This window comes from Fusarium keratoplasticum, chromosome 14 (assembly GCF_025433545.1).
Source record: "Fusarium keratoplasticum isolate Fu6.1 chromosome 14, whole genome shotgun sequence".
Lineage (NCBI taxonomy): Eukaryota > Fungi > Ascomycota > Sordariomycetes > Hypocreales > Nectriaceae > Fusarium > Fusarium keratoplasticum.
In genome coordinates, this window is record NC_070542.1 from 920,567 (window position 1) to 935,604 (window position 15,038).

The window sequence follows — 15,038 nt, forward strand, 5'->3', positions numbered from 1 at the left end:
CACTACGCTTGGTTAAGAGAGTTAAGTCGGCGAGGCTTTGACGATATCTTGGAAGCAGGAAAGGTGGTGTTACGTAAGGTTGAGAGCCGGGGTCGGCGATGGAAGAAGTGGGACTTCAGGCTAGGGGTCGAGAGGGAGTGGCAAGAAGGAATTGCGTTCTATTGGATCGAGGATGGGGTCCCCAATGACAAAGTGACTTCTTCCTCCATAGTAATTTCGCCCTGAGAGGAGGTACTAAAGTCCACAAGCCGATTTATTAGTTCTTCCCTGACATCTGACCTTGTGAAGTTGACCGTGACTCCTTTCTCCACAGCCATCCGTGCCAACTCTTCTGTAGAAAGAGAGGTCAGAGACTCAATAAGGTCATCTTCTGGGAAGCCTAGTTGTTCATCATCAAATGTAGAAGCTATTTCTTGGTGTTGATCCTCTCCTTCTTCCGGATTTGAAGCTATTTCCCAGTTGCTGAAGTCAATCTCTTCTTTCTTCATGTCTTTGATGCTGATCCTTTCTTCTTCACTTCTATCAGGCCGTAAGCCAATTCCACAGGTGGAAAAGGACTTCTGAATCAACTCAGGTCGCTCTAGAAGTCGCTCCCAAGCCCGGCCGACGATGTGGGTTGTCATGACTCGCTTCTCAGTAGGGGTCCACTGCTTGGAATTGCGATCCGGGTCATTCTCTCTCTCTATGATCCACTCATCGGCATACTGCTGTAACCACGCTTTGGAGACCTTGTTGATAGATACATCAAGCGGTTGAAGAAGGCTCGTACAGCCCGGGGGTATCATCGCCGGCAGGATCTTCGACTCCTTCAGTAACGCGTTCACGTCGTCAGTCTTATGAAAACTCGCTACATCCATAACGAGCATAAATTCCCTGTGTTCTCTCTTGCAGGGGATAACCTCCTCGTTCAGCCACTTCAGGAATAACTTCTCGTTATTGTAGGCCGTCGGGTTGAACTCTACGGTAACCCCCGGATGATATAGATGACCTTCTCGCTGCATGATCTTCCCCTTCGGTGGTTCAGCGCCCTCGAATATGAGCTTTGGTTTGAGACGGCCCAGTCCATCAGCGAAGATAGACAGTAGAAGAGTCGCTTTTCTCTTGCTCCAGCCGCTTCTATCGGTCTTCCCGGAGACAGTCTTATCACCCTCGAGGGCGTAGGTTGATCCATCAAGGTATTCAAAAGGAATTGGTGTTTCATCAACGTTGAGGATACAGTTATTGTGAAACTGGCGTTTTGGGGAGTCGAGAAGATCAGGGATCTTTTCCCCTAGCTGATAGGGGTATTTGGGAGGGTCCATAGGGACTGGTGATGCCCTCCTTTGAGAGTTGCGTAAGATGAAGCGAAGGAAGCTATTGACAATGCGACGGTACTCTGCCGGGGTCTTCTGGGCTTGGTTGGTGACTCGCCGCTTCACGATACGGTGCCGCTTCTTAAAGTTCAAGAACCATCCATTAGAGAATGCGAATAGCTGCTTATGTTCTGGATAGACCTCTTTGAAGAGGGATTTAGCTGTAGACCGGAACCAAGAGACTGTAATGATTTTCTTCTCTGATCGCCGCTGAACGAACTGTCTGAATAGCTCTTCTTCAAGCTTCGGCCAGAAGGGTCTCCACGAGGGATCTGAGGCGATGATACCGAGGATCTTGTCTCGCCGCTTCCACCACCCGCGAACGGTCTTTTCCTTGACCTTGAACCACGTTGCTGCCTCAGAAATATACGGTTGACGATATCAATCAATAACTTGAACCCGCCTTGAACCCCTAGTATTCGCTTTTGGGTCATAAATGCGGTGGTTAATGAGAAACTGAAGAACCCGGACCTGCTTGGCGGGAGAGTGTGTTTCTTCCTTCCTTTGCAGTGGGGCGAATGGCTGTGATTTGCGCTCAGAAATTGGCTTGGGCTTTGGACCACGCTTACGCCTCGGCGTCACTTGTAAATTGGGCTCGCGCTGTTCGAGGACCATGATGACTCTCTGAAGATATATCAGAATGCTTCATTCCATGAAAAAGAGTGAATTTTGATCCCTTCATCAAGGGATTACTCTGATATCCGATTCATGAAGAGCCTCACGAGGCTTGACCCGAGAGGGCATAGCGGGCGGGGAAATTGGCCCGGTTCCACTTTGCCAAGAGGCTCAATTTTTCGAGTTTCTACGGTATCTTGATGCAGGTATCGACCCCAGCAAGCGGACATTTACTGCATCGCATTTTTCTAGAGGGCTACCTCGTAGGGGCACCGAGATAGCTACCACCCGATGTGTCAATACGACGATAGTCATTCGGAACGTCTTCCTCCGTGGAGGCCAGATGATCATCATCATCAGCTACAACAAAGCGAGGGCATCAAATAACTACGCCTTCTATATCATCTTGTCGCACTGAGCGTGCTGAGAGGATCAAGGATCAGGTAAAGAATAATGGGCAGCAGCAGTGTGTTGATTGATTGTTGTCTGAGGTTATCTCTTGTGCGGGGTATTCCATCCCGCAGAGTTACTTAAGGCCCTGATCAGGGTCAGCAATCTGGGAGATCCCTGTCATCAGGTTTTCGGTGTAAATGAATGAGGGGACGCGCTTTGCTCAATTTGGCACCAATTCTAGCGGGGGATATAAGAATTGACTGTCTCAATTGCATAGCTGCACATAAACACCGCCACCTTCATGTACCAAGCTAGCCGGGAGCTTCGGGTTGCCCGTGACGGCAACGGGGATGTAGATCATACCGATTTTCGTGACTCAAATTGATACACTCGTGAGGGGGTGAAACGAGGCGATTCACAACTCCTGATAACTGTCAATAATGTCGGTTGAAGACGAGGAAAATAAGGAAATTACGAACCTAATCGATGGCGACGGCCTCCTCGAGAATGAGGACCTTCTGCGCTACTTCATAGAAGAAGATGAAGTCATTGCCAACCGCCACAGGGTTCTCATCCTGTTACGCTTCTTTGGAGTCATTGGAGAAGAGAGACCGAGCTGGCGAGGCCGCCGACGCCGCCGCCCCCGTACTAATCGTCATCTTGCAAGAGACTATGCCTCGTGGCTGCTCGAGGGGATGATGATATGTTCAAGCACCTATTCCGTATGCCACAAGCCCTATTTCGAGACCTCTGCCGGTGGTTGAGGATTAATACTTCTGCTCGTGATAGTAGGCAGATATCCCTCGAGCAGAAGTTGATGATCCTGCTATGGATCTTCGCGTATGGGGAGCCGCAGAGGAATACTGCTTTTCGCTTCTGTGTCAGCTAAGGAACCGTCTCGAATATCTTCCATGAACTCCTCGAACCTCTTCGCCGACTGCATATACGCTTTGTTATGCAGCCAACAAGTCATCTTCTTGATCTATCGGCTTTCGTGGAGTTATCCCCGAAAATGACTGCGTTCAACGGCGCCGTTGGAGCTATAGATGGTTGTCATATACCTGCCTATGTGCCCCGGAAGCATCAGAAGAGATATTGGTCCAGGGAAAACAACATATCACAGAATATCCTCACAGCAGTTAACTTCGAGGGATTCTTCGTATATGTGCTTGTGGGCGCCGAGGGTTCTATCAACGACTCCTCACTGATCCGGATTGCAAAGACTATTGACCTGCGAATCCCCTCAGCACGCTTCTTCATAGCTAATGCCGGGTTTGGCTCTAGTCGAGGCATCCTAATTCCCTTCCCGGGGACTAAATACCATCTCAAAGACTGGGAAGCTGCTGATCGACGGCCACAGAATAAAAAGGAGATATATAACCTTCGTCACGCCCAGCTTCGAGTCATCGTGGAGCAGATCTTTAGTCGAGTGAAAAGGAAGTTCAAGATCGTGAGGCACAGCGCCGCAGAATATGATATTCGGGATCAACAGCGTATTATCCTTGCGGTCACCGGTCTGTGGAATTTCATCTTAGGAGACGGCCTCGAGCCTAATGAGCGTGATCTTAATCTGCAGACATACCTGAATAACTTCCCTCACGCTCGGGCAGCGATGGAGGCAGCCAAGAGGCGCGCGGATGACTTCGTGCCGACTCAGACATCCCGTGGATTACGTACGGCGATCGCGAGAGCGACTTGGCAGAGATATAATGAAGTATTAGGAATAAGAAGAGAAGAAGGAGAAGAGGAAGCCAGAAATCATCGTCGGCACAGAGGCAATAGAGGCGAGGAAGCTATTGAGATACGCGGCAGCGGCGAGAGCGAGGAAAGTGAAGGAGGTGAGGAAAGTGAATAGAGAGAGGGGCCGCAGCGAGGCTGAAGGCAGTGAGGGGTAATTTGAAGCTACAAAATCAGGTCTGTGATAGCTCTATTGAAGTCAGTAATAAGGCACCTGAATTAAGGTCAATTTATATAGGAAAAGCCCCCTTAGCAAGTATAACACTACATAGCTTCATCTTCAAATCACAGTAACCATATAGCCTTATTCATAGCCTTATTCTGCCGGGCCAATTTGGCTCTCAACCCAGGCCTTCTTCACCTCCACTGAACCAAGCGCATTCCATATCACCGCATTCCTCACTTCTTTAAACATCGCGATCGCCCTCACGGCATAAGGTATACCGTATGCTTCTCCAATAACCTCCAAGCAGTTGCTAACAGCCCTCTCTAGATCCTCTGACCCGGCTGCCCGTAATGTGACGGAAAGGCGCCTCGCAGAATCCTCATGAAGAAGCTCCTTTAACTCCTCCGCTGTGATCGTGCCCTGGCCCTTCGACTTCTTCCTTGACGATGATGAAGTCTGTGTGTGATACTCAGAGATAGCGGTACGTTGCCGCTCTCGCAGGCGTGTGGAAGAAGGAGTTAACCTTATTGCCGGCGTATGAGACGTGCGAGGCGACGCAGGAATCGGTTGTGAATCCCCTCCTTCGAGCAGAGAGTCGGGAAGTTGCAAGGAATTAGGAAGTTGACTCTGTGGCTGACTGTGCGGCAGACTATTTAGTCTATTCCCTGCCTCCTCTTCAATATCGACTTTAATTTCGTCCTCCTCCTCTTCTTCTTCTTCTTCATCGTCGTCGGCCATCAGGGCATCCGAATCTTGAGCTTCTGCCGCACTTCCTGCGTGCCCTCCCCATGCCCGCTCGTCTGTCGCTGCGGTGATAAGACGACCTGCCGGCGGGTCATCTGAGAAGATCTCCCCCCATGAATCAAAGGAGATATAAGGACCGATAAGAAGTCCGTCGCTAATGACTTTATTCCCATGATGAGGATTCCTATCCCTGACCTTCTTGGCGTTAGATCGACTCATATAAAGCCGCCCAGTATCTTCGTCATACTCCGTGCCCGAGAGGTCAGCAGCATCACGAAAAACACGCCAGAATCCCTTTAGATTCCTCAGCTTATTCTTCAACGTCTCATATCCCCACATATTAGACCCCCATCTCTCTTAGAAGCCGGGAATAAAGCTCTCCAATACACGTCGGTATGGCATGACTTTATTCACATTCAATTCGCCGTCTCGACGAGCCTCCAGGAGCTTCTGAAGGAAGTATAACGTCTGCTCGTCAGTCCAATGCCAGCCCCGACTATTATGAAGCTGTGACTCGGCCGGCTGCGTGCTTGGATCGCGAGGGTAGGTGGGCGGCATCTCTGATTCCTCTTGTGTAGCCGGCAGCGATTGAGGACCTCGTCGGGACTGCCGACGGGCTCGTGAGAGCGGCATCTCTTCGATTTAGGTATATTTTCTATGGGAATCGCAGGAACAATACTCTTCTTCTCGAAAATTGCGTCTCAAAGCGTTGAAATTGAGCTTCAAATGCGATGTGTTTACCTCCTCAAGATCACAGCCGTGATGACTTCACTATGACCCTCTGGCACGTGGGGCAGGGCGGTCAGAGCCATCGCCGGTTGAGGAATAGCTATGAACATGACGGGGTTTTGGGTACAAGACGGTGGCTGCGCTAATTTTATGCGATAGGATGTCTTTCCTGATAACCGGGATCAGTCAGAACCCAGTCCCTGATCTGGGCCTAAAGGAAAGGATATGCGCAGGGGCGAAATCGAATCAGAGCTATCTAAATGTAGGGAAGTGGGGTACTATGGATTAATATTCGGGGCGCTTCCATGCACCACGCGTATGAAACCGGGGAGAGCGTGCACGTATCCTATTACTCTCTTTCCTCGTCTTGCCTCGTCTTATCTCTCTATATATTAGTATGCCTAGACTTACTAAAAGTAGAAATAGACATAGCAGTTGGTAGCATGATGGCGAACTACCTTTGAGTGTTTATGGGGTAGATACGGACAGCATCTTTGGAGTCGGAGGAACGACGGATTTCCTTAACCTTGACACCTAAGTTGCTCATGGTTGCGGATGTGATATGGGTATTAGGAAATGGATATAGGGGATGTGTGTTTCGCTTGAGTTGTTTGCTTGGTAACCATGGAATATTAGATGGTTGTAAGAACCGGCGATATTTAGCCTCATATATACGAATACAAAAAGCTGCCAATTCGGCTTAGGATTCAATCATGTTCAGCTATCCCATCGTCATCATGATCGTAGATTGCATGAGGGTGAAATAAAACCAAGACAGTCAGACCCGTCATTTAGACCATCGGCCGACGTCGTATTTCTTAAGCCCATAACCTCTACTCCTAACAGGGAATAGCATGTCTGCCGATCACACCAACTTACCGCGAGCCTTTGAGTTGAAAAATCTCTACTCTTTTGACTCCACTAAGCGGGTATCTATGAGACAGCGACAAACGTTGGAGATGGTACAGCGGCTTCGTCGAGGCCAGACTTATCACGATGACACTGCTTCGCCGTGTTCTGGGCTTTATCGACATGGCCGTGATGCCCAAGACGCCATCGCACATGGGTCTGACGCGGGTACACTACGCCGATTGACACTAGGTACCGAAGACTCGCCCACAGCCAGTAGCCGTGGTATGAAAGGAATTGACTTGGTTGGCACGGACCAACGCGACGCGAAAACGGGCCCCGTTTCGCGATCGCGGTTTAGAGCTGGAAATGAGAACGGGCCCCGTTTCGTCTTCGAATGACCCCTGTGAGAATGGAGAGGCATGATTGGTTGAAAAGCGGAAACGGGCCCCGTTTCGGTCTTTAATACTTGAGTAGGTATACAGTATAAGTGCGACGCATGGTTGGATGCGACGCACGGGTGACATACCGTATCGACTCGACAAATTGATAAAACCTGGTGGGTCCTGGCACCCCTGCTTCATGCAAGTTCTATTCCTCATATAGTTAGTATGTGATGATAAACTCTCGAGGCTCTTCCCCGCAATATCAGACAAGGGTTTTGCAATGTTTGAGGGATTTTCCCCCTTCCAACGTAAATCACCTGTTTTTTCATCCGATGTGAAGCTATCATGACCCCGTTTTTCCGTCAAAATGACACTTGTGGAGCGGTCAGTCAATATTACGCCTCGGAAATCAGGACCAAAGAAGAAGCCGCTGTCCCATCGGAAATATACTCCTCCAAAACCACTGCAACGCCGTGAGAATACATACTCACCACGCAAGAAAGTCGAGGTCCTTATGTTCCTAGAGCATCATAGGATATACGATCCAGATCACTACTTTTCTGTCAATGGTTATCGTCATCCACTGGCCAAAGAAGCCTCAATCCAGTTCTTAATTCCCGAGCAGACAATATACCGTTGGAAACGGGATAAGGAGGCCGCCCTTGACATCAAGAAACGAAGCTATTCCCCCCACTGGCCGGACCTCGAGGAGGAGCTTTTCCGGCTGTTTCTGGAGGCCCGGGACAAGAAGCTTATCGTAACGACTGGATGGTTCAGGAGACAGGCCCAGATTATCTGGGAAGATAAATACCCTCAGTCAGTGAAGGTATTCACATTCTCAAATGGTTGGTGGCTGGGCTTTAAGCGGCGGCGAGGCATCGTCAAGCGTCGGATCACTAAGGAGTCAAGTCGTCGCCCTGAGGAATACAGGGCTGTCACGAATAACTTCCTCTGCTTTATCCGCCGGGTATCTAACAACACCAATACACTGCAATTGCGCCACGACCAGTCACCCAAAATGACTATAAATTATATCCTCGACTCGCCCGTTCGTCGCTTTGAGAAGAAATGGACTTTAAACGTCGATGAGACCCCGATTCCATTCGAATATCTCGATGGAAGTACGTGGGAATTACGTGGGGCAAAAACCGTGGCCGGCAAGACCGACCGTAGCGGGTGGAGCAAGAGACAGGCCACCCTGATCATGTACATCTTCGCCGACGGGTCTTTCCGACTAAAGCCCAAGATCATCTTCCACGGCACCGCCGGTCCAAAAGGCAGGATTTTCGCAGATGAGGGCCATCTTTACGCACCAGACGTGACTGTCGCGTACAATGAGACAGCGTACAACAATGAGGACTTATTTTATGACTGGATCAAGGACGAATTAGCGGACGTACAGGCGAAAACACGAGACTTCCTTCTCGTAATGGACGTCGCCACATTTCACAAGACTGACAAAGTCACAGACCAGCTACGGCAACAGAAGGTGACGAGGGCGCTTATCCCGCCGGGCTGTACGGGTCAGCTTCAACCGCTTGACGTGTCCGTCAACAGACCATTGAAGGACTTGCTACGAGAAGAAACCCTTATTTACATGATAAATAAGGAGGCCCAAGGGCAGACAGAGTGGTCCGTCAAGGATAAGAGGATAATGACAACATGGGTCGTCTCACGGGCTATCCAACGACTTGCCCAACGCCCTGAGATGATTGCCAAGTCATTTACAACCTGCGGTATTAGTGTGAGACCCGACGGGAGCCAAGACCACCTCATACACATCAAAGACATCGACGAGATCGATTTTACGGGTTGGGAGACTGCTGAGGAGATTATCGTCAAGGAGGAAGAAGTTGTGAATACCCTCACGGACTTTGAGGAGCTTATGTTAGCTGGGGACGAAGACAACACCCCAGAGGACCTTTATATTGGTCTCATGCAGCTAAAGAAGGAACAGCTGAAGACAATGGCCAAGGGGCTTGGACTTTTGGTGGGTGGGAATAAGGATGATATTGTGAGACGGCTGATGAGGAAATATACCGATGGGACTACTGCCGAGGCCCCGATTACAGTGGAGGAAGAGCCTGAATCATGTATTGTAGTTGTACCTTAGCTATTGACTTGTCCTTCGTCGTCTCTATCGACCTTGCAAAAACACACCTTTCCCCGGCTCAAGACATCATTGGCAGCCTAACTACTTCGCACCCTAACCCAACCGTAGTAATAGCCTTCTTTTGCTAGGGAAATCCCTGTATTTTGACCGGGCGAGGAGGGCTGCCTGTACTCGAGGCGGTAGGTCTGTCTGATCTCGAAGGGTTCGGCGCGTTCAAAGTCGTGTGTAACGTCTATTCGGCCCTGGTTAGCTTCCGTTGGGAATGCCCTCACTTCTGCACATACAGACAATATCAATGAAGCCGCACACCGGCGATGGCCTCGATTGGGGCATGCCGGCGGCCGTAACGCGAGGAATTTGCCAAAATCAAGGAAGAGGGGGAGATGAGCTGACGTTGTGTTCTGATTCTCATACTAACTGTATGAGGAATAGAACTTGCATGAAGCAGGGGTGCTAGGACCCACCAGGTTTTATCAATTTGTCGAGTCGATACGGTATACGTTATTGCATTATTAAGAGAGGTTATATACTTGTTGAATATGTGGGGTGTCACGTGTGGGTCAAGGATCTTAAGATGAAAAGCAGGTCCTTCAGGGGCAGATACTGAACCAGAACACCAACACAACACGAATACACTGATTCAACCAATGGACCGAATACACGTACTGTTTGACAATACTTTGGTTCAGGGTAGCTGTTTATTGAAATGAGAAGATTTAAGTTGCTTAATTTATACTAAATGAATAGTAGGAGAACTACTATATATGTACAGGCACGGTCTCTGTGGAATGTTCCACCTTCTTCCACACCTTGCCACCGACTTGGTCGCCTCACACTTGTGATTTCCAACAGTGACAGGTGCTGATTAAGAGGTAATACCCGCAGCATCAAAGACACCAGCCAGTTTATTGGCACCTTCGATAACACCGTCCCAGGAGGCATGGATCTCGTCGACGTCCTCCTGGGCTAGGACGATACCCTCGAACTGCTCGAGATTGTTCCTGACGTTGGAGGTGGCAGTTCCCATCCCCTCGAGCAGGCCATTGAAGCCGCCGAGCTCAATCTCGACCCCGCCCACCTTGGGCTGGAGGTCCTCGATGCGTTGGGCCTGGAGGTCGAGCTCGCGGCGGGCATCCTTGAGCGCCAGGATGGAGAGACGCACATCACGGATGCTTGAAGACTCAAGGGCCGTCTTGACCGTCTTCTTGGCCACCTTGAAGCCGACCTTGGCGAACTTGCCGGCCGCCACCTTGGCCGCGACTGAGGGGCTCAGCGCACCGAGGGAGACGATGGCGCCACTGAGGGTGAAGGCGAGAGCCACCACCTTGGCGACCAGGCTGATGATGTTCTTGCGCTGCTGCTCCTCGAGCTCCTCGATGTTCTCGTCCAACTCGCCAATCTCTTCCTTGAGGTCCTCGAGCGTCGTCCGCATCGTTGTCGTGATGCCCGCAAACCAGGCCTTGACGTTCTCGAGGTAGTAGTCGTACGAACTGAGCGCCTTGTCCAGCGCCACGTCGTTGAAGTACTGACTGTTAGCCATCACCCGGCTCAGGGACTCCGCTCCTGTCACGAGATACTGAACCCGAAGCTTTTGGAGGAGAGCCATGGCTTCTATCATATTGACAGTGGGGAATTGTTTCGCGCCTGCGTCGGCGAACCTGAGGCGGAGTTCCACGGCGATTTCCTGGAGCGATTGCCGAATGGGACCTTCGTCGACCTGGTCTAGCTCGTCATCCCCGTCTTCCTCTTCATAGTAGTTGCCGAATATGCCAGCGAGGGTCGGGGTTGTAGCCAGTCCATCTAGGACCTCAAAGCTAAATTTAGGGAAAGCGGCAAGGTTAGTTCTATAAAAAATAGTAAAAAAAAAAAATAAAAACGGTCGCATAAGGTGCAGCACAGTGATTGGAAGGGTTTTCACGTACAAGTTTTGGGCGCCTGCAGCCTGTTTGGTGAGATTCCCAGCTAGAGTGGCGGCGGGCTTGAGGGCGTTGACGAGGGTTTGCTTGTTCTCCTCGGGGGGCTGAGCTCTATTACGCCTGGCAAGCTGGAGGGCCTGGGATCGAACCCCCTGTCCGGCGAGGATGGCGCGGACTTCGCGGGCATCCTGAGCGATGGTGTCCCATTGAATGGCGGCGATGTCCTTTTGCTGGAGAATCTCTGGGACTGCCACGATAAAGGTCTGGACAACATCTAGGACGGCGTAGATGTCGCCTAGCCGTCCGCTCACTTCTTGTACCATCTGCTGCCATGTACTGAGAGGTAGCTGTCAGCGAGCAGGTACCATATACTGGTTCAGGAATTGGATTTTACACAATGTGATTGGTAAAGTAGAGGCTTGAAGACTTACAGTTGATCATCGAGGAATGTGGAACCACTCAGGGCCTGTTTCTGGAAGTCGCCTATGGCCGAGTTGAGTCTGCTGATATCTCTCTCGAGTTGTTTGCTGATTTCGGCCTTTTTCTTCAAGACCCAGGCCGTGAGGGCCGCGGGTGACATGTAGACATACCAAGGCGCCGAGCTGGCAACCGCCTTCCTTTTCTCGTCCGCGACGGCCTTGGCTACTTTGATCTGGTTCTCGAGTCTGTCAATGTCGCGCTCAAGGCCTTGCTGATAGTTGGTCGCGCCGTGATTCGCGTTGATAAAGGCGTTGTTGGCCTCGGCAGCGTATCCCTGGGCTTCCCTGCATGTAGCAATCGCGGTCTCGAGGTGGATTTCCTTCATATCGCTCTTCCTCCATGCCTCAAGGGCGTCCTGGGTCTGTCCGCAGACGTCGATGGTCTTGTCGAGGAGCTTCGCAACGGCCCTGCCGGCCTTGGCGACCTCCGCTTCGATGGGCCGGGTCGCAGCCGAAGCCTTGAAGGGCAGTGGGTTGGCCCAGACGCTAGTCTTGGAGCGGAGTCTCGTGACATCGAAGAAGACGCCGGCCTTGACGACTGCGGCTCCGAGTTCGACGCGCTCGGCCCTGTCCAGAACGACAGCCTCTTCTAGCTTGGCTTCGTATCCGGCAAAGTCACCCTTATCGAGACAGACGCGGGCCTCCTCTATCATTTCGTCCGCCGTGGGCTCGCGGTTTGCAGCGGCTCTCGGCATCCCGCGTGCGGCGGCACTGGTGGGGATGATGATGCCCTGGCGATTCAACATATCCACGTACGCCTGGGACGCGTTCTCGATGGCCTCGGTCCTGGAAATGGCCTCCTCGTACAGCTCGGGAGACAGGAGCATGCCGAAGATGTCCTCGGCCATCAGGGGCAGGTAGATCTCGTCGATGGTTTGGGCGTCGAGCTTCAGTTGGCCCCAGAACTGCTTCAGGGAGTCATAGCTGCCCTCGAGGTCGATGAACCTCGAGGAGATGAAGGTGAGTTCGTTGATCGCGCTGGTGACAGCGTCGACCGCCAGCTGTCCCCTCTCGACTTCGCCTCTCAGATCCGCCATCTTTGTCCCTGTCACGGCGGCAGCGGCAATGGCACCAACGCCGAGCAAGCCCAAAAAGATGGCGGCCTTCCCACCGATGAGTCCGAAGTAGAAGCTTCCACCCGCCACCGCGATCACTGCGTTCGTTAGTCAATCAGAGTCCCCTGAAAATAGCTTTGGTATTCGCCCGAAGTCCAGAAGGGGTGGGGCGGTAAGATGCTGGTACCGGTGTGGGAATGACAGGTACTTACGCAGAATGCCGGCGATCAATGTTCCGATAAAAGCCCTTCGGAACGTGCTCACTGTATGAACGACAGGGCTCGGATTAGCAAACAGGGAACTAAGATAAGAAGGGAAGGTATTGGCTCGGAAGTTGGGGCCACGTACGCTGGTCCCGGTTCTCATCCAGAATCCCCTGTAATATCACAAGGTCATCCTTCAGCTTGTTGAGCTGAACCTCAATGTCTTCGCTGACGTCGTCGAGCTGCCGCGCCATCAGAACGACGGCGTCACTGGAGGCACTGATGTTAGTGTTCAGGAGGTTAGACCACTGCTTGGCGTGGTTGACGAGGCGGGTGCTGACTTGCACCGCACCGTCGTCGGGAATGTCGGGGTAGGGGAAGGACTCGGCGATCGCTTTGATCTGCTGCAAATGCAACTTGTGGACCAGACTGAAGGCCCGAAACCGGGTCATGACCGGGTATAGGGCTAGCTGGGAGTCGATGTAGCGGAACTTGAGCACCCGGGTGAGGAGATTGAAGTTGAGGAGGACGCCGGCCGAGGCGATGCCGATGTTGGTGACGCCGTCGGAAAGGGCCAACGTCTGCCATTCGACGGGCTCCGGGATGAAGAGATCCTCGGGCACGTTTGCATCATCCGGGATATCTTCCGTCGGCTCGTCACCAGTGACCTGGTCCTCATCAATGCGGCGGATACGCATCGTGCCGTCATTCTGGATCGCCACGGGCCCAACCTCGGTCGCAGTGAGCTCAATGACCGGGTCAATCAGAGCCTTGTTGGAGATCCTGTACCCGAGGTTTGGAAGGTCGAGACGGAGGTTCTGGGAGTAGGTGTTCCCGTCCTCCGTCGTGATGGCGACAATCTTGTTGTTCCAGTAGGCAATGTGCTCCCACTGGTCGTTGACTCCAAGTACGTTATCGAAGGCGAGCGAGTCCCAAGTGGCGCTGCTGGTAAGAGTAGTCTCCCTGATGATCGAAATGGAGCTGTCGTCGTGGAGGACGACCAGTCTCTGAATGACCTGCTGGCCAGCCGGCGACATTTCGAAGTACGGGACGACATTGCGGAGGTTGTTCGCTGGCAGTACGGTGTCTCCGACCTTCTGCCACGTGTTGTGGTACATTTTGCTGTAGTCGTCCACCGCATTCGCAAGTGCTTCATCCTCCGCACCCAGATGCTCCCTTCGCCACACCGTCCTGCCGTTGGAGATGAAAAGGTGACCAGCATACGGGAAGAGATGAACGCCGGGATAGTAGACACCGTTGCCGTTGGAGACAGGGGTAGGGAGCTGAAAGCCGTCCGGCAGCTCGCTGAAATGCCTCCACTCGAGTTTGATTCCACCAGACGCGGCAGCGTCCTTTACGGTGGCCAGATAGAACACCTGCTCATTCTTGAGGCCGACGATGGGGACGGTATCGAGAGTGGCGCTGTGGTTCTCCAGATATGGTTGGACCTGGAGCCTTGGGGTTAGCAATACGGTGACCAGGGTTGAGATGGCTAGTAACAACATCAAACTTACCAGAATATCGTCGAAAGTATCAATGGCAGGCTCAATGCCGGAAATCATGCCATCGACTGTGGTGGCCACCTGGCCGAGGCCGTTGCTGCCCAGATGGCCGAAAGTGTTGAGCACATTCTGAACATTGGCCGGAAATGCCGAAGCTTTCAGTCCTTCGGGTGGCTCTGACTCCTTTGGCTTCGTCGGCTTGGTCGGGAAGGGCTTGAGCTTGGGCTTGATCGCCACCGGAATTATCTTTTCAGCGGCCTTCTCGACAATTTCCACATTGCTACCAGCTGCTTTCGTCCGTGCTTCCTTAGAAGCCTTGACTTGGCGAATCTTACGAAGAGTCGCATCGACGCTGGCAATAGAATGCTTGAGAAGCGCCGTGGACTGAACGTGGTTATTGATAGTTAGTGATGCTAGACGCCGGTCAAGGGGAAATTTTTGGCATGGCTTGCCTTCTCATGAAGCTCGGCGGACTCGGCAGCATCTTCCTTGGAAACAGGCTCGTGTTTGGTGCGAGCGAGTTCGTTGTGAATACCCTTCTTGAGAGCCTGGGTGATGCGCAGCGCGTGACTGACAGACTGCATGGTGAAATTGGTTGATTCGGTGTCCTAGAGTAAAGAAGTGCTCTGACAGTTGTTCAGTTTAGTAAACTGTGGTGTAGTGGAGATAACTAGATTCAGAGCCAGATTCTGAGGTGAATTTCTTAAACATGTGATAGATAAGTAATGACCGCGACTTGAAAGGGGAGAAGGGAAAGAGGCAAGGTATATGACAAGGTGCTTTATCTTAGAGTTTTCTG

At 51.8% G+C, this 15,038-nt stretch overlaps 4 protein-coding genes across 4 annotated transcripts; 1 reads left to right on the forward strand and 3 right to left on the reverse strand.

Annotated features, from left to right (window-relative positions):
• Positions 1-158: 158 nt before the first annotated feature.
• NCS57_01483900 (DDE-1 domain-containing protein) lies at positions 159-1,967 on the reverse strand (the record flags this gene model as incomplete). The annotated part of the gene is made up of 2 exons (XM_053064425.1): positions 159-1,705; positions 1,763-1,967. The coding sequence occupies 2 exons, from the start codon at positions 1,965-1,967 to the stop codon at positions 159-161; spliced, it is 1,752 nt and encodes a 583-aa protein (XP_052906309.1).
• A 2,446-nt stretch (positions 1,968-4,413) lies between these two features.
• On the reverse strand, positions 4,414-5,346 carry NCS57_01484000 (uncharacterized protein; the record flags this gene model as incomplete). The annotated part of the gene is made up of 1 exon (XM_053064426.1): positions 4,414-5,346. One exon carries the CDS (start codon positions 5,344-5,346, stop codon positions 4,414-4,416), a length of 933 nt encoding a protein of 310 aa, XP_052906310.1.
• Positions 5,347-7,338: 1,992 nt separating this feature from the next.
• NCS57_01484100 (uncharacterized protein) lies at positions 7,339-9,084 on the forward strand (the record flags this gene model as incomplete). The annotated part of the gene is made up of 1 exon (XM_053064427.1): positions 7,339-9,084. One exon carries the CDS (start codon positions 7,339-7,341, stop codon positions 9,082-9,084), a length of 1,746 nt encoding a protein of 581 aa, XP_052906311.1.
• Positions 9,085-9,949: 865 nt separating this feature from the next.
• NCS57_01484200 (uncharacterized protein) lies at positions 9,950-14,823 on the reverse strand (the record flags this gene model as incomplete). Its single annotated transcript, XM_053064428.1, has 7 exons — positions 9,950-10,898; positions 11,007-11,336; positions 11,432-12,632; positions 12,747-12,797; positions 12,883-14,185; positions 14,252-14,623; positions 14,692-14,823. 7 exons carry the CDS (start codon positions 14,821-14,823, stop codon positions 9,950-9,952), a joined length of 4,338 nt encoding a protein of 1,445 aa, XP_052906312.1.
• Between the last annotated feature and the right edge of the window lie 215 nt (positions 14,824-15,038).